The following is a 22,484-nucleotide window of genomic DNA, read 5'->3' on the forward strand; positions in this document are numbered from 1 at the left end:
TAGTCTTAATTAAGGGAGTGTTAGCAAAATAATTTATAAATTTTAGTACGAAACAAAGAAAGATTTATATTTTTTTTTTCAGACTTAACCTCAATAATCACAATTTTCAGTTACGCAAAATCATTGTGGATAAATGCTTTCCAGGTGATGGGCAACAGGCTTGGTGGTTGCTGTGCAAGTGGGATGAACTTGGGAGTGAACACTCGATGAATCAACGCTGGTGCCTCTTTCATAGCAAAATACAGCTAAAGTTGACATTTTTTCATTAATTCAAAATTTTAAATGAATAAAATTAAGTACCGTAATGGGGTTCTCAGGATAGAACTGCTTGGCGAATTTCATTCTTTGCTTGATAGCTGGGGCCGATTTTACTGGCATCATAAGTTCGGCAATAAGGTTGGATACATTTGCCATCGATGGCATCTTTTTCTCATCATCCAACTCTTCCAGGTATGCAGTGAACTGGGCCAAGCCCATGGCGATGAGGCTAAAATTTATTTTGAATTTTTTTCACTTCTCTTGAATGAAAAAGCTCACCAGTCTTCAGACAATAGAAAAGTTTGATGCCTCTGTATTGGTTGTGGGTGGAATCCGCAATGTGGGAGAAGTGTCGGATAAACAAATGCATTGCTATTACTAATTATCTTGAGGAAGTTCACATTCAAATGAGGAACATAAACAAGTTTCTTCTTTTTCAACATTTCACACCTCTCCTCCTCATTCAAGAAAAACCTGCAAATGATTGATCAAAATTATTAATCTGAAGAAAATTTTTGACGTGGAAAAAAACTCACTCTTTAAAATTTTGTTTGATTGTACTTGATTCCCATAACTTGTCCCAGTCAGTAACAGTCTTTAAAATCAGATCCAGATTTTGAGCGTAAAATCCAGAAGCTGGATTTGTTCCTCCAAGGTATTTGAGTGACATCTAGCAAAAAATATAAATTGAGGACAAAGTTAAACAATAAATAAAAATATTGCACTTACGAGATTCTCTTTCATCTCCTGTGCCTGCAAAGCCATTTTAGGGTTGATCGTGCACTGCATGTAGTTCTGGGCCAGCAACTGGACATGCTGCATCATTTGCTGACCTAGCAAAAGTCTTTGGCCTAACGTGAAGATGGGCAACTCTTCCGAAACATCCTCAACCAAACCGTGCTCCTCAATACAAGGCAGCGCATTCTCATTTGCAGGAGGGAGCTATAAATAAAAATAAAATTATCTAGGCACAATTAATATAGTCTCCAGATAGCTTACATTTTCTTGTTCTTGTGCAGCAGTAGGTGGATTGGCCGAGGTTTTCAACGAAGGGGGTGTTCCGGGAACAAGGAATTGTACTAGCTGAGGCGAGTTTTGAATCAGTTGAAGAACTTGTGGGCTAGTTTGGACAACCGTGTGCACATTTGTGTTCAAAACTTCAGAAGACTCGGCTGTGGTATTCGAATTGAACGGGAGAGTTGTGTCAGCCTCAGTTTCGTCGTCGCTGGGTTCCATGGACTCCATCAGTTCCGATATCAGTTCGTTCAATTCCTTTTTTGTAACTTTCACAGCTCGATCTGCTCGCAATTCCTCCTTATCCTCTATAAATTGGTTTAAATTTAGAAAATATACAAAAAAATTTATTTGAATTATAAAACACATAATCAGATAAAAAAGATAATAAAATAAAATCTTTTTCAAGAAAAACATAGGTTTCCAATAATATTCATGTATTTTTCTCATATTTTAAAAACCAAAAGTTCAAGTGTTTATTACAAACCTGCTTCCTCGTCATCCAGAATGTTGTACTCTGGATCAGCCTCATCATCGTCAAGTATGTCATGAACAGCATCTGAGTTAAAATAATTAAGTATCCCAATAATTCACTTATTCAATTTGAAAATTACTCAGAGGTTTTGTAAATTCGTTCAAGAACTGTTTCCAGTCCTCGTTGTCGCACTCAGTTTCGTACATGTCCGTCGTAATGTCTGGCGGAATGAAAGACTGCTCGATTGTTTCCAAAGGAGTGTCAGTGAGGGACACTTTGGACCGAGTTCTCATGCCGACAGTCTCCATCAACTCGAAATTTGTGTTGGGCATTTTGAAGAGACCGTCTTCGGTCCACGTTGTTTGAGTGCTGCAGTCGGCAATGGACCTGGGAGTTGTTGGTTGTGGGGTGAGGGCAGGTTCAATGTCACTCGCCAAGGATGAATTGCATTCATCTTCACTCTAGATAGAAAATTATTTTCAATGTCATAAAACAGAAAGTTTTCTCATAAAAATCTTACATTTTCAGCCTCGTCCTCATTCGGCTGATACTCCTCATCGTCACTGGAGTCGTCGTGAACTTGGTCAATTAATTTTTTTGTGGCCGAGCCAGGAGTAGCTTTTGCGGGCGTCACAGGCCAAGGAATTGGCGTTTGAGTCAGCAAGAGTTCCCTGCAAAAAATTTTAAATTTACTAAAAAACATAAAATTTGGAAATCGATTTACTTTGTTTTGGCTCGAGTCAATTTCGGTTCATATGGGAATTCGTCATCAGTACTGCCTGCCCCATCACCTTCCTCTCTCATCGACTTCTTGACCATTGCCAAGACATGTTGATTGGTAATTACGTGCTGCGAGGATTTGAAATAATTAAAATAAATTACATACAAATGCGTTATTAAAAACATACTTTGAGAATATTTTTGACGTTGCCAATGGTGAGTTTACTCTTTTTTGCCTTGCTTCCAAGCTGCTGCTCAATCTCGTCCTCAAACTCCTCGAGACCCTGAGACACAAATTGCCTGGTGGCCTCTTTGGTTTTGATTCGACGCGGCCGTCGTGGTTTGGAAGAAGGTCCGGGAGACTCGTCGATCGTCAGTTCATCGTCCGAAGAGTCCGTGAAAGCGTCCGAATCGCCGCGGTGATTAATGCGAGCTTCTGCAGACGCTGGTCTCTTCACATTTCTTGAACTGCCCATTGCCTTTTTCGGGGTGCAGAGCAAAGGGCTGCTCGTGCTCTTCTTTTCCTTGCCATCAGCCATCGTCACGGTCAGAAGACTATCCAACTCATTTCGGAAACTTCTGAGGTCAAACAAGGTCAAAGGCAAAGGGCGAAACGAAGATTTTGAAGAGGACTAGTGGAGAACCGTGTTTATTTTTCTGTTGTTGTTGTGTTTTTGATTTGACTTTTTCCACAACAAAGGGGCGTGGCTATTATGAACAAGATTCTGTTAGTTCATAAAGTTGTCGCTAGGCAGAAGTTGATTTCAAACCATAGGGAGAGGGAAAGTGGCGTGCTAAGCACAACATTGCCCACGTTTTGCGATTTTGATCATTTATTTTTGACAGTTTATTACCCTTCTTTCAAACAGTGCTTCTTTCATTTTTTTCTATAAAAAATTTAAACAAACATTCGTTCACTCATGACATGATCATCTCATCACGGATTATTTCATCAAATTTTATTAACAAAAAATTAATAATAATAAATGAATATTTTGAATATTTCAAACAGCAAAAAAAAATGTTTTGAAAGTTATTTACGGTTCCAAAAATGAAAGAATTATTAAAATTATTAAATAAATAAGTGGTCGGATATGGTGAAAATGAAACTCCAAATTTTCTTTTCTGCGCGCAGTTTGAAGCTGCACTGAAAGGCTACTTTGCTTTATTTCAAAAAATATAACAAAATGTAGGACAGTACCATCAAAATTTATTAGTTTTCATCATCTTCATCTTCATCATCATCATCATATCATCATCATCACCTAAAGTGTCAACAATATTTATGTGATTTTTGAAATTTCATGATTTTCCTTAATCATCATTTTCCCAGTTTTTCTTGCTATTTTTCCTTTCGAGTGTATTTTTTGTGAGAAGCAAAAACGCGTACAACAAAAATCAAGTGAGAACGTGTGTCTCGCTTATCGTCTCGTTTATACAAAAGAAGCTAAACTATATTTTGCTCTTGTTGTATTAAAGATGAGTAGTTACTCGATTTCTGTTTGCTAGGTCGTTAACACATAATTAAAATTAAACGCATTTAACGTTACAAGAATTAATTAATCGCATTAATTCATTCATCGCATCTCTCTATTAGTTGATTGTGATAAATAAACCATTATCTTGTAACAATACTTCTCGCCTACATTTCTTGTAATGTGTGTGTGGGTGTGTGTTTCTCATCATTTGTGTGTGTATGTGTTTTTTTTTTGTATTGTGTTTCTCGCATTAATTAACCTCTTTTCAGTTATATATTTACAACTCGGAAATATAATTTTTCTGCTTATAACTCTTTCTCTAACAGCAAAAAAGTCTTTTCTGTAAAAATATTGCAGTAGATATTTCTGGTCAACTATCAGAAAGGAAATTTCCTCTTCAGAAGTCCAACTAATCTTATTTATAATAACCGTACATTTATTTCGCAGTTACAAACGAATAATTTAATATTAATAATAATCTTCTTCACTCACATGTGGCCACCGCTCTGAAATTTGAAATTTTTGTTTCTTCATTTAGGTAAACTTTTGCATTTTGCCAATTAAACCAATCGTCCGTGTGTGTTAAAACTCTAGGTCTCAAGAGGTCGTTTTATAAATGAGGATTGCAATCAATTAACCATTCATCTCGCATTAGCTTATAAATATAAAATCACCTAATCACCTATGTTAAATCAGCGTCAGTAGCAGGAGTGTGAAATTTTGTGTGTTTTTTCATTATTTATAACCTCTGTTTTTCTCAACTAATCGTTTGATATACACAAGAAATTGCTCTCGCATTGATAAGTTTTGTTCATTCTTTCTCGTTTGAAATGGCGTCTGATTATACAAATTATTATACGGTAATTAATTATAATAGTACAAGTTGAAAAAATCGTCGCATGCGTTTTACAATACACGCTTATTATTATAGAAAGTTGGACTAAAGTTTGTTTAATTAGCAGCTCAGAAAAGGTTTCGCCACCCAAGTGCATTTATAATAATTAATAATTATAATCATTGGATCGTTTTTTATTGAATAGAAATATCAAACATACGTACACGCTGATATATCCGACCGTAGATAAACGAATGAATGAACTTCAAACAGTACTTTGAGATGATTTTTGATGAAAGTGCGATGGAAATGAGTTCTCGCTGTTTTAATGCACGCAAAAGTGGAAACACCATGTGGAAATTCTTCTCTTTCCCCTTTAAATTCATTCCAGAAGAGTGGTTATGTGTGCATTTTCCCTCATTTTTTGTGTGTGTGTTTTTGTGAGTCAACAGTAATAAATCCTTCCTTGGCAATTAAGTTAATTGTAATTCATAATTGAATAATATACATTTTGCAAATGTATGTACAGAGATAATTATATTACGCTCAAAAACGTGTGTTTGCGTTTGAATAACGAATCGTTATCAACGATCAATTATTGCAGGCTCAAAAGGCTAATCGATTCTTGACTCTCACTTTGGTTTGTCTTTCTCTCGTGACACAAAATCAAATACTGCGACGAACGCGTCAGTATTCTTACACTAATTTGAGATTACTGCTGGAATTAAACGAACATTCATTTTGTGCATTGTGTCGAAGTCGCAATGTATAATTTTGATAATAAGTGAAAACATTTACTTTTTAATATAAATTCTGAATACAATATGTGGAAGGGTTGAAGAAATTTGTTTCTAGAAAATTCAAATGATGGGATGATATTAGGTCAGAAGGGTAAAATTTTCAAGCCAGAGGTTGAATTGTATAATTTTTAATTTTATTAATACTAAAATAATTAAGTCATAAAACTACACACAAAACTAGATTTTGGCGCGCAAGCTTTCTCTGCCTGCAGACCAAACACGTGGATATAAATAATAAAGTAAAATTAAAAAGTGAGAATTTTAGTGTTTTAAAATTATTGCAAAAAATTGCGATTTTTAAGTGGATAAGTGCATATTTGATTAGGACACAAAGAGCACATAAGACTTTCTGGTGTTAAACATCAAATTTTAATCAGATGGACCAGCCATATGAAGAGCAAAGCCAAAAAACCACTCATTTTCAAGCGCAGAAAAGGGGGTTTGTTACGTAGAAATCTGCATAATATAATAGAGTTTATAAAGTGAGAAAAACAAATATATATATGCTCGCAACAATAGATATATAGACCTTGCAAAGAATTGAGAAAACGCGTTTCTTTTACATTGATGCGTGTTTTTAGTAAAATACTGACAGGCTTTCGTTTTAACTGTTAATACCACATTCTTTTCATCACCATCGCGCTGCCTTCCAGTTTTTGTGTGTGTGTGTGAGATGGGGTGTAAAACACAGCTCTCTAGTGTAGTTGGTAGTAGTTTTATTTTTTCACGTTTTTCATCGTTTTTATTGAGCATGCTAAATTGTAATTTATTCTGATCTCTCAACGTTGCTTAATTAAACTCTGCTTCATTTCTCTGTGTGTATTAATTTTTAATCCTCTTTTAAAGCTACTTATCTCTTTGTATGTATCTAAATATTGCACATTTCTAATAAATATATATTATACCATTTTCAACTATACGCTTATGTAATAAAAATCAATCAATCAACACGCACGCATTCTCCTCAGTTATCCTCTGTCAGCTCGAAAGTCAGTGAAGCTGTGTGTGACTATTTTGATTTTTCCTGGAGTGATGACCAGAAACGACAACTTATTCAGAAACGGATATACAGTAAAAATTTGCAAAAACCATCACTCCAAGATCACAAAAACGGAACGAAATTCATTGATTTGAGATTAGTTTCCTAAGTAGAATTCATTCTCAAGTTGAGCACAATCGAACCAACTGCTAAATCAATTCCCGCTTCACCCTCTTGTTATCATTTATAAAAATGAATCACTATTCCCATTTCGTGTTTTATACAGTATTTGTTGTTGTTCGTTTCTTTCATTTCGCTTCGTTAATTATTCCGCATCGCCGTGTTACTTTTTTCAACGAGTAACAATTGAACACGCGCGTTTTGCTTTTTGCTAAAATTACAACTTATACGTAGCCGACGCACACCAACTTACAGATTTACGTTTTTGGTTTATTTCCCTTTTCCTCACAGAGATAGCACTTAATGATAGACTGTTTGTTTTTCTTTTGCATTATTCCTCTCTCTCATTATTCTGTTAATTTCCCTCACGTAATTAAGCATTGCGCCACTATTTCAGCGGAAGAACATAGAAACACAGCCACCTCTTCACTTTTTCAATGTGTGTTGCAGAGGTTATATGAAAAACAACTATATTTCTCTTATATTTCATTATGGGCCTAAAAAGGTCTCAAATACAAGTAGAACAGACGCGCAAAGAAAATTCTACTTTTTTCTCCTATCTAAGTTTTCCATATCACTAAGAATTCTCTCCTCGACTCGGCGCACAGAGTTAATTTTATTTACGGCCGGCAGCTGCTATTGTGCAGTGCACAAAAGTATGTGAATCAAATAAACGCTACAGAATTAACTTTCTGGTGGGTTTTAAAAGCCATTTTAGGTAAATTTTAAATTGTTGAACTGCAAAGGACATTTTCCCAGTTGACTGCAGTTTTTGAAAAGAAAAATATAAATATTTGTAAATACTGGTAAATAAAAATTTTAATTAGTACAACACCTACATTTGATTGCTAATCGTTTAATTAATGATCAAAATAGTAAATTGTTTTATATTTTTATTCAATTTAAAACCATTTTGGTTAGTTTGTTGTGCGGTTGCAGTCAACTGTGATAATGAAAAATTTGACTAGAAATTTGTCTATGGAATAAAAAAATTGTATTAAAAAGTTTAAAAATTAATGAAATATAAAAATAAAATATATGAGAGTAAAAATTATTTAACTAATTAGGATAGATTACAAACTAAATTAGTAAAATTAGCACATATAAAAGAATTCAATAAAATCAGAGGAAATAAAGTTTGTATGAATTCCAATTTAAAAAATAGACAATTAATGTGGATATTTTATATTTAAAATAAAAACATCAATAAGCTTAATGCTAGTTCTTGAAAAAGAGATAACAGAGTTAAAATTGAAAATGCGAGGGAACTATAATGAAACCTAAGTAAGTCTCTTACAATTAGTTTGATTGAAAATGACAAAATGATATAAAATTTCACTATGTAATTAAAAAGATTATAATAATGTCAACCTTGTTTAAAATTTGAGCGTTTCAGTTCATTTACAAAGGGCTAGTTATTGACCAACTTATTAATTCGTACTAACCGAGTTTGCCGAGGAGGAGACTTTTCCCTAATAATGTTGAACGACATTGACTAGATAGCACATCATTTTGTTCCAAAAAGGGCGGGTCGTGTCAGCTTTCAGTAATTGTTCTTACTTTTTGGTGTGTGAGTGTGTGTGAGAGTGGTGAATGTGTGTTTTTGTTTGTGTTCGCGCGGTTTCTCTTTCATCCTTCTGCGTGGGAGTGTGGGGTGTAGAACTAAAAAGATGAAGAAGCGCAAGGCTGCTGTCTGTGGTGAGGCGTATGGCCCCCGGAGGCGGGCATGGGGGCCATGTTTCTCCTTTGTCAATGGAACGAGGACTCGCGGTGGAAGGTGTCGGACTTGTGGAACGCAGGGGGCCCGCCTCTGCTTCCCACGTGCAGCTCCTGCGACGAGAAGTTGCTCTCCGACTTTGGCCGCGGCAAGTTGAGTCGGTGCAGCGTCTTGCCCAGCAGCGGCCCAGGGTGCATCGACTCCTCGGAGCTGGACACGTGGTCGGCCTGCTCGGCCAGCGCATTCACAACGGCGCTTATTGTTGTGCTCTCAGCAGTTTGTGAATCTTCGTCGTTATGTTGTGCAACCATTGCGGGATTCTTTCCGATCTTGTTCAGTCTGAAAATTGAAGTTTACAATTTTAGATTTTCGAAGTTCAACTTTTTATATTTTAATTACTTATTACATTTTTGGTGGAATTGGCATACAATGATGATAAATTAAAATAATTTAAAGCTGACACAAATTTTGGCAAGATTTTCCTATATTGGCTCAAAATCTTTACTGCAAACTTTGACATTGGAACAAGTAAAAAACAAAAATTTTACCCTATTTTAGAAGTAAATGGGAATGAATATGATTGCAAAATAGCAAAAAACCGGTGAAATATAGCATTTTTTTTAAATAAATTTTTTTAAATCAGTTTTTCGTCAGGGACTTTCAGTTTGACTCGTTCGCTTAAAAAATTAGTCCATAAATTATTTTAATTTAATTTTTATTTGCAACGAAATGCAAGTTAATAAATGTGAACTTTTCTTGTTTCATTTTAAAACGACTGGAAACGTCAAGATTTAAATGCTTCACTTATTAGACTCTTCTCCCGTGCTATTTCGACTAAATTTATTGGGAGCCAATTTCATGCAGAGTGGCAAGGTAAACACGCAGGCACTCAATTTCAAGTTGTTTGCTGACCTTTCAGCCGCGACGCTTTCCATAGTGCGCCGCATGAGCGGGTACTGGTCCAGCACCGCGTTGAAGTGCTCCACCGACAAAGAGAAGAGATTGCAATACGTCTCGGCTCTCACGCTGGCCACGCGCCGGGCGTTGGTCAGCAGGCAGATTTCGCCAAAGTACGAGCCATCACTGAGCGACGTCGCGACCTCGCCGTTGGCCATCACGATGTCAACGATGCCCTCCTGAATGAAGAACATCTTGTTGCCGATGGTTCCTTCTTTGATGATGATATCACCTGCAAGACCAGAAATAGTTTAAAAATCGTAGAAAAGAAATACATTTTTTCAATTTACTTCTTTTAATCGGCATTTTTTTTTAAATATAGCTTTCCAAATACAAATAAAAATGGTTTATTTAGAATCTTTGCCAACATTTCTATAAATTATTAAATGAAAATTATGTTTTTCACTTTCTCTTCAAAATTTGTGGAATGGAATAACGAACAATAAGGATTGTTAGTTGAATATAAAACTGTATTAATAAACATATTAAACTGTAAATATTTAAAATTTAATATGTTTATTAAATCCTGAAGGGGAAATAAAAAGAATGTGTCTAGTTGGCTAAATCTGGATATTAAAAAAAAAAAAAAATAAGTCTGACTCAAATTACTTCCGCTCACAAACAGTTCCAACTGGATGCTCTTTCACCTCAAATGTAGGTTATTCAAATGAGCAATAAAGATCCCAGGCCAACTACTGTAACTCGGCAAAAAATACTTTAAAAGGCAAGCGAGCGCATCAATTTACTGGAGTTGCTGCATTTGCGCGTTAATAACGTGCGCAAATTCGCATGGGGTGTATAGAAATAATTTTGCCGAGCTCTTGAGAGAAAATGAAAAGCTCAATGCCGGAGGAGGAAATAATGCAAACTTTTTTGGTATATACAAACCTGGTTGGAAAACTTCATATCGAAGTTTTGTGACAACATCAGACACAAAATTGGGGTCAGCATTAGCAAAGAAAGGCACTGACGCCACCAATGAGCGGCAGTTGTAGTTTATCACATCCTGCAAGAAGGAAAGACAATCGGCTTGATAATAAAAGCGATTCATCACAATTGTTGTAGGGAGCAGGTTTACTGGCAGCCCATTTCCTTGCTAAATTGGATGAATGGCCTGGCCTGACTGAGCAAGCGAGTTCATTTACGATTCCGACTCGACACCGAAACAAACTGCTTGGCCATTTTTCACGACTTATCTGTCAGGAGAAAAGTTCTTGCGAACTAATCTCACTTGTCAAAATCTAGATTAAACTTCTTTTTTCAGTTACGTCAAAGTGGATATCACTTATTCTGATATTGGAAAGACAGAAAGAAAGCAAAAACGTAAGGAAAAAATATAATCAGATATTCCATGGAATGTTGAAACCCCTTTGATTGTTTAACATATAATACACTTATATAATATACTTAAAACTTGACAAATTTGATGATTATGAAAAATACAACAAAATGACCTTAAATAAACAATTTGCTAAAAAGTTGATAAAAAAATTGAAATTATTATGTAACATATTTTTTTATGTTGGGTCAAATAATGCAACTGCCAGCAGGTATCAGTGTGTCACATTAATGAAGAGGAATGGTCACGTACCTCACGTAGTTTTTCAGAGAGCTCTCCAAGGATTGCCTCTTCATCGAAGAATTTCCCTTGGTAGCGGTGCTCAAAGTACTCTGTAATTCGTTGGCGCATTTCCCTCGGCAGTTTGCGGTATGCCATGTACTCCTCCACTTGCTTGACCTGGTACGAATGGAATCACACAAATAATCCACACTATTCTCAGCGCGAATCTCCCCAACACATTGGGCACAAGAATAATTTTTGAAGCAATTGCCAGACGCAATATTTACAAATAGGAGCAATTGTAAATGGCTTATTTTTTCTGATTGTTTCTCATAAACCTTTGCCATTACTAAGAGAGGATCAATAGCATGAAGGTCTTGCGGACCACCTTTTATCATTTGTTTGATGGATCAATTTTATTTCTTTCTCTTTAGAGTCTTTGGCATAATAATGTAAATAATGTTAAATTAAAATTTCAATATTAAATATTAGATCTTAAATGACCTATGACTATATAAAATTTAAATATAAAAAGCTTAGCAAAGTGCTGAACAATGAAAATTAATTTTATTGTAATAATTAAAATATTATAACGTGTAGAAATCAAGAAATATTGAAATCAATAAATATAAATAGAATAAAAAAATAAATGTGTAAAATAAATTTAAATTATGTAATGTTATTTTTTTTAATAAAAAAATTATTGAGTTATATTATATTATAATTTAATTTTTAAGAAATAATGACTTTGTAATTATTTTATTAACCTGTTTTGTTTAAATTGCATTTCTGCAAATGTGAAAACAAAAAATTTTAATCACACTTAAGACAACACAAGCTGTCGGAAAATCATCAAAGACTAGCAAACTTTTTTGTCGCACTTATGACACCCATTTCCAGTTCCAATGGAATTAACCGCCGCCTTCAAATGCAAAAATTAATGCTCGTTTAAAGTTATCTTGCGAAAATTTCGTTCTGTGTGGAGGCTCAATGGCAAGATCGATCAAAGGCTCGCGCGTCACACGCGAAATGGGTCCACCACCAGAGACTCCAAAATTAGCACGGCCAAATTTATAATGTGGCTTTATATATACGTATATTTTTTTTGGACAGCAGGAGAAATAAATTTTTATGTCGGGTTTCATGGAATTATTTTTGGCTGACACGAACTACTGAAACCTACGTACCTGCCGTGTCTTTCCGGCCAAGATTAAATTTGTCCTCCCCAGAGACGTACTATTTTAATTTTATATGCGAAAAAAATTCTCAGCTCTGGGGAAATTTTCCATTGACTTAATTTAAGAAAGTAAGAAATCTTTATTTAATTAATTTTAAATCCGATTTTAAAATTTAATCGACACTTCAAAATCACTTCTTACTTCCTTCTTAAGAAATATTAAGTTATTGTTATATTTCCTGCCTTCTAAAATTTCACTCAAGCGTTTTTCTCGCTTGTCCAAAAGTTTCGCCGCCCCAAAGACTGGCCGGCCTGTCTTATTGTGCGACACAAGAGTGGCTGTCAAGAGAAAATAATAAATCGTTCCACCAAACAATTCAGATAAACTGCGGTCGATTCTGTCGTGGTTTAAGTATATAGTACGACGGAGAAAAGAAGACAGAGCACACAAGTCCCTCAAGCTACTGACCTTCTCGCGGTACTGGCGGCGCGAGGAATCGAGACTCTGGATGAGGTTGGTCGCGTGTCCCAGAAAGAGGGCGTAGCACGTCGCCCCGCTTATCATGGACAGCATGGTGAGCCACATGTCCGTCAGGGACTGCGGGGGAAAGCGGCCGTAGCCGATGCACAGCATGTGTGACATGGCCTTGAACAGCGCCCACGAGTACTGCTCCAGCCAAAACGCCTCCTGCGAAATTTGTTCAAAATTTCAATTTGTACTTTTTCAAGTTTTCTAAAAATGGAGATCTGAAATTTAATTCAATTTAAAAAAAAGTATATTGTGCTTTTACCCTCTAAATTAATTCTGGTAAAGCTTGTCATGATTTGTATTTTTATAATAATTTAAGACGTCTGTTTCCCTTTGTTCAGCTCCGATCGATTGCGCCGGTGGGTGGGTATGCAACCGGCTGCGCACACGTGCTCGGCAAATTGCCTAACTTTTTAGACTCTCCCGACGACAATATACTTTTTCTTTTTGAGCAGTTAGCAGCCCTAAGTTTGGGACGTTACGGGAGTTTGGGATTAGGACGTTGTTTGCGAATCACCCAAAGTTGGTTCGTTCATTGGGCGACGCACAGGAATCGATACGGATTTTGTGGTTGATTGGAAAGTTTGGTAATCAAAAATTAAGATTTGGCGCCAATATGAGCGCTCAATCAATTTAACGATGATATTAACACGAACAACAAGTATTCAGAGGTGCTAAATTTTTAATTTTGATTTACCTGTAATTCGTTGATTGCAACCCAAGAGTTTGAGGGGAATCCTTGCAACATTGGGACGAGGAATTGAAGGCAACCCGACCAATGACCTATGAGGAGCATCATGCAAATCAAGTTGAAGATCCGCATGAACACACTAGCCATGTTGAGGAACTGCAAACAAGAAACGGGAACGCATGTCCAGGGCATGAAAAATTAATACCAGCAGAAATATTGTGCTCTTCGTTCATCTTCGTTTTTTTTTCTTTAATTCTACTAGCAACTACCACAAAGAGAGAAGAGATTTGCTTTATCCTCGTGAGATAAAGAAAGAAAGTACACAAAACCACATTCAAACACACCTTCCGCTCGGTCCGCACTCACACAACAACATCTAGAGTTTGTAAATACTTTGTTATTTTTCTGAGATTTTCTTGTTGTATTTCAATAATAATTAATTTTTATAATAATTTTTCACCGTGTCATTTGAATTAAAAAAGCGTGAAATTAAAATTATAAATCATAAAGTTTTGGGCGTAAAATTATGAAATGGGTATTGCTGTATTCGTAAGTTTCCTGTTTAAATGTTGGTCTGAAGATGTCGATCGTCTCTTTTGTCATGCCCGAAACCGTCTCGAAAATCAACCCGGTTTGTGGTGATCACTACCGCATCTTTGTTTGCCAGTCCGATCTACAATCTAAATTCAATTGATAGTAGTAATGAGAAAAATAATGTCGCGTACCGTTGCTATTCCATCTAAGTAAGTAGGAAAACTTTTCTAATTAAATAACATGTTAGCAGCAACAACATTAAAGTATACGGAAAGTCAGTATTAATTACCAGCACTACTATTACAGAATACAGATGAATTGATGAGATAATAGATATAGCACTTTGTTCAGTTAGTTGGATGTATTTTATATAATTACAGCAGAGAAGAGAGGACTCTTCGATATTTTTATATGTATTATTTTTTGGAAGAAAGAGAGTGAGACAGAAAGTGGAAGTAGTTTAGCTTCTACTCAACTATATGAGGATAAGAGACGCGTGCTCTTCAACTTGTTCTAACTCTAAATTGCACTGACACTTGACAAACAGATAGTTTCTTATTTTTTGTACATGGGGCAAGACTTCTATTCTGCTGTACGTTTTGTGTTCGAGCTTCTGTTGTTTGTTTGTGTGTGGTTGAAGAGAGAAAGAGAGGGTTGGATGAGTGGCTATGTATATGTCGGTCGGAGAAGACAGAAAGTGAGTGAGTGTCTGTGACTACTCGAGAGATGGGTATAACATTAATTACACGAAAATAAAAACATGTGAGAGAGCACGAGCGAAGGACTGTTTTTGTAAAAAGGAGAGAAATAATGAGAAAAAGAAGCGACTCTCAAAGCACTTACTATTCTTTGAGGCGAGATACTCACAGATCTAATGGAGTAGTTTTATCTCTAAAACGAAACACTCGACTCTACTCTCGTTAAAAGCAACAATTTCGATAATTCTTACATACGCTAATGAGGCACCGAGGAAATATTATTATACATTTGAGAATAAAAAAATAAAAGTTGCACACAGAAAAGGTTCTGTCAAACATTTACATCAAATTGAAACTCTGATAAAAAGCTCGGTATTTATAATTATTTATATATGAAAATAATAATTTGAGGCAGCAGCAACAATGCCAGCACATTCAGCTTGATGATCATCTTTCTGAGCTCTTTTAGCATTTTGAACGTCCTATTTATCGTATTAACATGAACAGCAACTCCAGCAACAAAAAGCAAAACAATGTAGATCTAAATTGTTGTGGCTAATGTTGGTGGTAAATTAGCTCTGGGGATGATGGGAGATGAGAATATATTTCTCGGATTGGCTTGCTTTGTTGTGGTGAGTTTTGCAGATAGAAGATTGCATTAAATTTGTTTCAAAGAGATACAAATAGCTCGCCGAACGAAAACAGTGAGGTGTTATAACTTTGAAAAAGCAGCTTGTCGAGAACGGCTGTATGAAAAAGCCAAAGTAGTTGTGGCAGAGAAGAAAGAAATTTTGAAAAAGTGATCGACTGTTCGTTGATTGAATAATCGAAAAGCGTATCATGGTGAGTAGTCAAATTAACGCAAAATCAGCAGCCATGCAGCAAGCTCTGTTAAAAAAAGTTACATGCGGCACGGCGGGCGGAAAGAGCGGCAGGATTCGCGCGTGTTTTAGTTTTTCATTACGTTTCAAAATGACCTTCCTTTTCGCAAGTTTCCTAATTTCTTTGGAGGGGTTAGTCGGTATATAATTTTCATCTATATGTATATTGGAATCACCAAAGTATATAAATATAATATATTATATATGGAGTATGGAACAACAACTGTAGTTTAATATAATCCATAGGCAAAATCAATCAACTGGATGAGAGTATTCTTGTTGTTTTTCGGAGTTACCTTAAAAATGAGATTGCTTTTGGTGAACTTTTGCTTCTTTTTGCTTGAAACATCAGAGTTGAGGCGACCTCTCCTTTCTGTGCGCTTTTTTTGAAGGTTCTGCAAGATCTAGAAAAAAGCGAGAGAAACACGAGATAGAGAGATGCAGCCTGCACTAGGATTGTTTTTGGTTTAAATGAGAGACAGACTGACTCTAAGAGCTGTTGGAGGTGGGTAACTTGGTTTCATTCTTCTTTCTCGGACCCGTTTTCTGTCGTGCCAAACTTGCTTGCAATTGCTTGCGAGACTATATGTATGTATTATATAGAGCAAAGAAATGAATGAAGAGAAGAGAGGAGAAAAATTTAGCAGCGAGTGTCGAGAGAAAAATAGTCCAGTGCTCACTTCAGCAATTTATGAGGTAGGAAAAATTCTCAAAATATTTTAGTAAATATTTTTGTACAATCTACATAATAGAAAGAATCTTTTAGCAGATTTTTTTTTGCATTCTCAGTGAAGGCTACAGTCTATATAGAGATAGAATATAATATGTAAAATTTACGAAGTACCAATTTTGTTGCCAGCAAAAGGGGAGGAGAGTGAAGAATGAAGCAGAGTAAAATTTTTGTTTGCAAATTTTTACTCATTCTTCAACATTCAGTGGAGAGAGAACTCGCGACCTTTTGAGTCACGTTTAGTATCAAAAGTTCAACGAACACCAATTTAAGCTCAAGGCAAACAAACACCATACCAATTTGAAAAGGGGTGCAAGCAGAAAGTTCAATCACATGTACAACACCAGAGGTTGGCATGCCAGAACACGTACCAGATACATTTTATCATAACATACATAGAAAAGGATGAAACATGACCAGAACCGATCGGAAAACGAGAAGGAAAGAAAATAATATTGATTCATTCAGGCATGCAAATCATAGATAAAAAGATGTACAAAAGGATTTTGAAATGAGTGGCAGTAATGATAAAAATTAATGAAAATATATTATTTAAAATATTCTGAATGTTTCAACTAATAATTAATTTCTTAACATAGCTGATTTCATGTTAATATGAAAAGAAAAATTAGTTAAATACGTTGAGATTTAATTAATACATTCCAGAAATTATCTAGACGAGGATTATTCTTGATTAAGAGAATGTTTCTAAAAGTAAGTATATCGAAAGAAGTTTCTTAATTGTTCCGTTTGCACTTGCACGCAACTTTGCCCTTTAAAGGCCGACCGAAACTTGAAGGGAGCGAAAAAGAGCGAGAACACGGCTAGGGACGTGTGTGTGTCAGCCTTGAAATTGCAAAGCCCTTTTATTGATCTAGTCTATTACGTTGTCACACGAACAGAGCATGAATTATAATTACAGTTTGCAAGTCTCATGGATTTTAATTTATAATAAAGAGATATTTCGTGTTCACAAGGGAGGAGGTGGCTACAGCAGCAGCAAGGTATATAATATAGAAATGATTAATGTACAAAAAGGAAGGGCGGCACACTCTGAGAGGAAATAAGAGAGTGATGTGAAGGAGATTTGCATGTGGGGAGGAAATATTCCAAAAAAAGGGCTCGAGACACTATATCGAATAAATATATATATTTGTAATATACGAACGAGTATGTATATAATGTACACAGCTTGAGAGAAAAATAGAGTTTGAGAAGTGGAGAAGCAAAGCGCAAAATACAATTTATTTGATCAAATATTACTTGGAAAAATGTTGAGGGAGGAAAATGTATGTACGAGAAGGCCTACTTTATTTTTTTTTTCGTTCTTTTCTTCTCTCATACAACAGAAAGATCGTCCAAATTTACAAATAGCCTGGTAATTCATCTTTCCTTTATTTTCGTACTGGAGTAGAAGGTATGTCGCGCACGTTCTATTCAGCAGCACGCAGAGAGATGGATCGTCCAATCACGTGACACTCGCACATTCACATTAAAGTCGTCCGTCCGACCGAGGAGGCGGAAAAGGTCCTATAGGGTATTAGGATGATTCATGACTTTCTTCAGATCGGCAAATAATAATGACGTCATTTGCAAGGATTTTTTTTATGTACATCCCGAGGTCAGGGGGCCGCGGCTTGACGCGGGGTGATAAATTCACCGATGATGCGTGAAAGGTCAGTTGACAGACATAAAATGCGCGCCTCCTGATGCAGCACAGGAGAAATTTATTGCTCAAGCCATGTCAAGCCAGCACAAAATTATAACAAAAAAATAAAAACGAGCATGTGTACCGCTGCGGCGAATGCAAATTTTGCTTCACAAACTAAAAAAGAAAAAAAAACAGAAAGCTTGGCTCGTTTTTCGTCGCTGATTTATTTATGGACTGAAATAATCCTGTCCGCAGGAAGGGTGCAGGCAGGACGGCAGGGAGAGTTGGGTAATTTAGATTTGGCCACTGGATTATAAAAGCCTGCGGGGTGATTTATGGGCTGTGGACGTGTGCGGCTCCTTTCTTATCGTCAGTTATAATATATGACAGAAAACATTCAGTTAACACCGAACATCCAGACACAAACTAATTGTCGGTAAATGTTGTAAATTCCTATGTATTTTCGTTTACCTGGTGTGGTGCAACAAAATTTCCCCCCATCAATTACCGAAACGAGTGATAATTTTTCATTTATAAAAAACAATGCATTTAAAAGTCCCCGACACTAATTTTTTAAATAACATTGAGGTGCACCACAACCTAATAAAACGACTGCATAATATTTGGTGTCTAATCTCTTTCCTCTGTCAACTTTAAATCTAAATTTTAAAACTAAACCAAGTGTTAATAATAATTAAAACGGAAGCAAAACTAAACCAAGAATCAGGGGTACATCGAGGGGATTTCTGCACTGCAACACCAAGAAATGAAGAGCGTGAACGATGCTGTGCTCTACGGGCATCAGGCTAGTACAGTAGCATTAACCTTCAAAAAATATCGATGATTAATCAATCAAATATCTTTACGAATATTCATAAAATGTTCATAAATATATATATAATTATATCAACTTGTTTAAATCGTAGACTAAACCGGCATATCCAAATAAATTAGGAACACATCGATTGAAAAACAATCATCACCATCGAGGGGTAATCTGAGACTGATAATATATAGAGTTAGATATCTGCACGATCATCATGGATCAACGGTTAGAATGCATTTCTAATATAATATAAATAGAGAATAGATAAATATATAAACGAGCGTTCATAGAGTGGGGTATGCACCTTTCGTGATCGACGCGAGCAATACGAGTGACATCCACTGCCACGCGGAGAAGATTCCCTATTGGATGATGCTTCGAGTGTGATCTAGAGATAGGTCCGGAAAGTAAAATATACAAAATGTGAAAAATGAGGAGTAGAAAAATTGCACTTCAAAAAAAATTGGTTCTCTTGTGGTAAAATCGAGGTAACAATATAAAAATCACTTTTTACAATCCTACTGAGGATCCAAACCAAAATAAAAACCTCGCAGAAGCCAATTGAGTTATTCGTTTTGTAGAATTTTTATAAGCTTATATAATTGATATACAAAAATGTATCACACAAACTCTCTCATACATACGATAAGTTTATAATCAATTAAAAAAGAGATATATAATAGTCACAAGTGTGTGAAATTTAGCTTGGGTTGTTTAGCATTATTTATCGAGGATCTAGAGTGCTTATTTAGCAAGGAGTCACACTGAATTAGCTGAATTTAATTTCCATGTAATTAGACATTCGGGGCAACAGGAATATATAAGGAGGCAGTATAGCGAAGAGATTAATCTAATTTTGCATTCCTTCAGCGCTAACTGCACTACAAAATAAGAAGCAGCAAAATTTGCGTTCTACCGCAAAATCAACAAACTATTATTTTAACGATTCTAGTGGTGAAATCTCTAAATTGCTGAGATGTCCAGAAGAGGAAATAATTAAAATGTTGAGATAAAAAATTATTAATATAAAGAAGCCGCGTTGAAATGATAAAAAAAAATATGCTGTGAATGGAAAGAAGAAGAGAGATTACGCCGACAAATTTTTATATTTATTCTTTTTTCCGTTCATCCTGCAAAAAAAATGAATCATTGTTTCTTGTCAGGAAATAAATTACCGCGGCTTTTCTCGGCAAACAAACAAACTTTTCTTATCTCTCCAAGTCTCTCCAAGCACAAAAAAATAAAACAATAAGTTGAGAAGAATCTTTCCTTTTGCTACTTTCCATTCGATTTTTCAAATTGATGGTGATATGGCGTCATTAATTTGCAAATGGGAGGTCTTTACTAACAATATAATCACCTTGATTTGTTTTGACTAATGCGACAAAAAACATAAATGGAATATATCTTCCTGATTATATCATACTAATTTACACAAAGAACACTACAAGACTATACAAAAACACACATAAAATCCTGAAAATGTAAGATATTTCCGACGATGATCCAAATGAAAATACTTATTAATTTAAACCAATTAAAAAGCCAATAACCAATGACTCTGAGCACAAAATAATGTTGCAATATGGAATATCGAATTTCATCAGGCTATACGGTCAAATATAAATATGACAATGCCGAATGCACATGATGTAATATAATAATAATCAACTCGAAATGAACAAAATATCCAAAAATGCAGAAACTAAATATCATCGAAACGGAAATATGATCAATCGCAACCCGGTATAATAAAGGTTCATTCAAAAAACCGACACATACACACAGAGTAGTAAAATTTCAGATAGGACAGTCAGTATCATAATGATAATATAATATAATGAGAGATGTCAGAGAGTAGCAGCAAAAAATAACGAAAAAAAATCGACTTCAATGAAGTTATTTAAAAATGATAAATAGAGGATCATGGTGATATTTTATTACTTTTTCAAGAGAGTATAGAGCGAGAGAGAATTCTAATGATAGAGAGAGAGAGGTTTGCAATATGTAATTAACAAGAAAAATAATACGAAATTCGCAACTCGAAGAGAAAAGATAGAATAGACAAAAGTGTAGAAAATTGTTTTGAATGCTTACGTATACTTCTTCCCATTGGCTAACATATCTCACGAGTCTTGAAAGTCGCAGCAGTCGCACCAAACTCAACAGCTTGGCGAGCCGCAGGATGCGTAACGCTCGGCCCGCGTGCAGGATTTGGAAACTTTCACTGAAATCCTGTCGCAAATAAGGTGAAACGATTAGAAAAAGGGGACATTACATCAAAGCACATTTGAACTTAAAAAGTGACGTGCAGCAATTCGGAAGCTTACACGAGCAGAAATAAAAATTTCAGACAAAAAGCATAGAAGCCAATTTCTTTTGAAAGAGAGATATTAACTTGCTTGAGTAGCGGAAATCAACAAAGTATGTGTGTATTTTTATTTTTTTTTTATCTCGTGGTGCGTTTATAGCGTGTGTGTGCCAATAAATTGAACGTCAAATTAATTTCTCCTCTACGTTTGATCTGCACTCGACGGCTTTCTTTCCTAATTGCTCTTCCGAGTGCCCGACTTGCTTTTTTTATGACAGCCGGCGCAAATTAAACTTCTGCTGCAGCGTCGGCGAGCTCGTTTTTTTTTACTTACTACAGAAAAATGAATGAGCGTTCGCGCGTCAGAATTTTTTGGCACACTCACGCATCGGACTTGTTTCAACGGACTTTTCAAATTCAGCAGTTGTCAAGAAAGTAAGATTTGATTTTTGCTGAAGATGGAAAGGTTTGAATGGAATTTCGAGGTTATTTGTAATTTATAAATAAATTAATCATGCTGAAGTGGAAAAGTCTCAGATTTTGCTGAGGTGCTGAAGAAGTGTGTTTATTGATTGGTTTTTTATATTCAAGTCCTTGAATTACTAACAATGCAGAAAGGCCCGGTGAAAATAAACAAGTATGATAAATAACCGTTGTAATAATATGCACATTATTGTACAACAGCCTATTGACATTATTGGCGCCGTTTTGTGGAGGTTTTAAGAGGGGTCAACACCAATGATTCTCACGTTAAACTAGATGTAGTATAACATTTAATTCTAAAATATCTGATAGAGAGGTGAATAACACTGATGGACCACTTGGCATATTGTAAGTAAGAGTTCTTAGGAACATCTAGTACTTTGGTGATCTCAGCAAAACAATTATTGTAATTTATGGAGGGGAAAACACCAAGACAGAGACGAATTCAAGGTTTTGAACAGCAGAGGTGTGTGGAAACTGACGAAATGTTAAAGATAAAACTCGTTTTATAAGATAGAGCAATTATTAATTAATTGAGTAATCAAAATAAATGTATTGTTCTTTTTATTGGATATTTCATTTAAGGTGCAAAAATCACTGAAAACACAGATTTTTAAGAAAAATTTATAAATCAAGATATCGAGAATTAACCTCAAATCAAATCATAATTGTAACATATTATGAAATTAGTGGTTTTTAAAAATATTTCGCACGAAAAAGTAAAGATTTCACCGACAAGATTGTTCTGCAAAGTAGGTCAGTGCATCTCTGTTTGTTTTCTTTTTAAATTTTCAAGAGTTTAAAAAATTCATCCCATCGTAAAATTGCAACTGTCCGTCTGCAAAACTAAGCATGACCTGCACTTCTTTAACATTTCATTAGTGTTAGAATTTCATGTGGGTTGCTGGTTGGTATCTAGAGAATGTTGGTTGCTTCTAACAAAAGTTGTTTGTGCAGCAATGTGTTCTATTCTATTCATAATCATTGTTCCCATAGAGA

General features: G+C 35.4%; 2 protein-coding genes across 9 annotated transcripts in view; both read right to left on the reverse strand.

The window, feature by feature from the left end:
- Positions 1-22: 22 nt before the first annotated feature.
- On the reverse strand, positions 23-3,151 carry LOC132205033 (GON-4-like protein). 2 transcript variants are annotated; one of them, XM_059633853.1, is made up of 12 exons: positions 2,656-3,151; positions 2,472-2,596; positions 2,268-2,418; positions 1,887-2,208; positions 1,760-1,831; positions 1,393-1,580; positions 1,258-1,341; positions 988-1,200; positions 795-928; positions 538-732; positions 301-487; positions 23-245 (listed from the first exon to the last, which is right to left on the reverse strand). In XM_059633853.1, exons 1-12 carry the CDS (start codon positions 3,004-3,006, stop codon positions 111-113), a joined length of 2,157 nt encoding a protein of 718 aa, XP_059489836.1. In that variant the 5' UTR covers positions 3,007-3,151; the 3' UTR covers positions 23-110. The 2 variants fall into 2 exon arrangements, with proteins under 2 accessions (XP_059489836.1, XP_059489835.1); XM_059633852.1 differs by having other exon boundaries at positions 24-245; positions 1,258-1,580.
- Positions 3,152-3,598: 447 nt separating this feature from the next.
- Positions 3,599-22,484, reverse strand: part of LOC132205475 (potassium/sodium hyperpolarization-activated cyclic nucleotide-gated channel 4) — a 136,489-nt gene continuing 117,603 nt past the window's right edge. For 3 of the 7 annotated variants that reach the window (XM_059634535.1, XM_059634534.1, XM_059634536.1), the window contains exons 6-14: positions 20,789-20,926; positions 18,996-19,079; positions 15,781-15,888; positions 13,378-13,527; positions 12,621-12,839; positions 11,005-11,151; positions 10,302-10,419; positions 9,369-9,645; positions 3,599-8,795 (exon numbers count right to left, since the gene is read on the reverse strand). In XM_059634535.1, the coding sequence (XP_059490518.1) occupies positions 8,489-8,795; positions 9,369-9,645; positions 10,302-10,419; positions 11,005-11,151; positions 12,621-12,839; positions 13,378-13,527; positions 15,781-15,888; positions 18,996-19,079; positions 20,789-20,926 (1,548 nt within the window). In that variant the 3' untranslated portion in view covers positions 3,599-8,488. The remainder of the gene's footprint in view (positions 8,796-9,368; positions 9,646-10,301; positions 10,420-11,004; positions 11,152-12,620; positions 12,840-13,377; positions 13,528-15,780; positions 15,889-18,995; positions 19,080-20,788; positions 20,927-22,484) is intronic. The other 4 variants (XM_059634538.1, XM_059634537.1, XM_059634540.1 and 1 more) reach the window with 2 other exon arrangements.

Source organism: Neocloeon triangulifer, unplaced genomic scaffold, assembly GCF_031216515.1.
Source record: "Neocloeon triangulifer isolate White Clay Creek 2 clone unplaced genomic scaffold, ASM3121651v1 ptg000002l, whole genome shotgun sequence".
NCBI classification, from domain to species: domain Eukaryota; kingdom Metazoa; phylum Arthropoda; class Insecta; order Ephemeroptera; family Baetidae; genus Neocloeon; species Neocloeon triangulifer.

Bases quoted from the DNA above. Each gene is read 5' to 3' on its own strand.
- LOC132205033 (XM_059633852.1), bottom strand. From the start codon at position 3,006: ATGGCTGATGGCAAGGAAAAGAAGAGCACGAGCAGCCCTTTGCTCTGC. The intron at 1,832-1,886 runs GTAATTTTCAAA...ATTTTAACTCAG, and splicing joins CGAATTTACAAAACCTCTGA to ATGCTGTTCATGACATACTT. The intron at 929-987 runs GTAAGTGCAATA...ATTTTTTGCTAG, and splicing joins AGGAGATGAAAGAGAATCTC to ATGTCACTCAAATACCTTGG.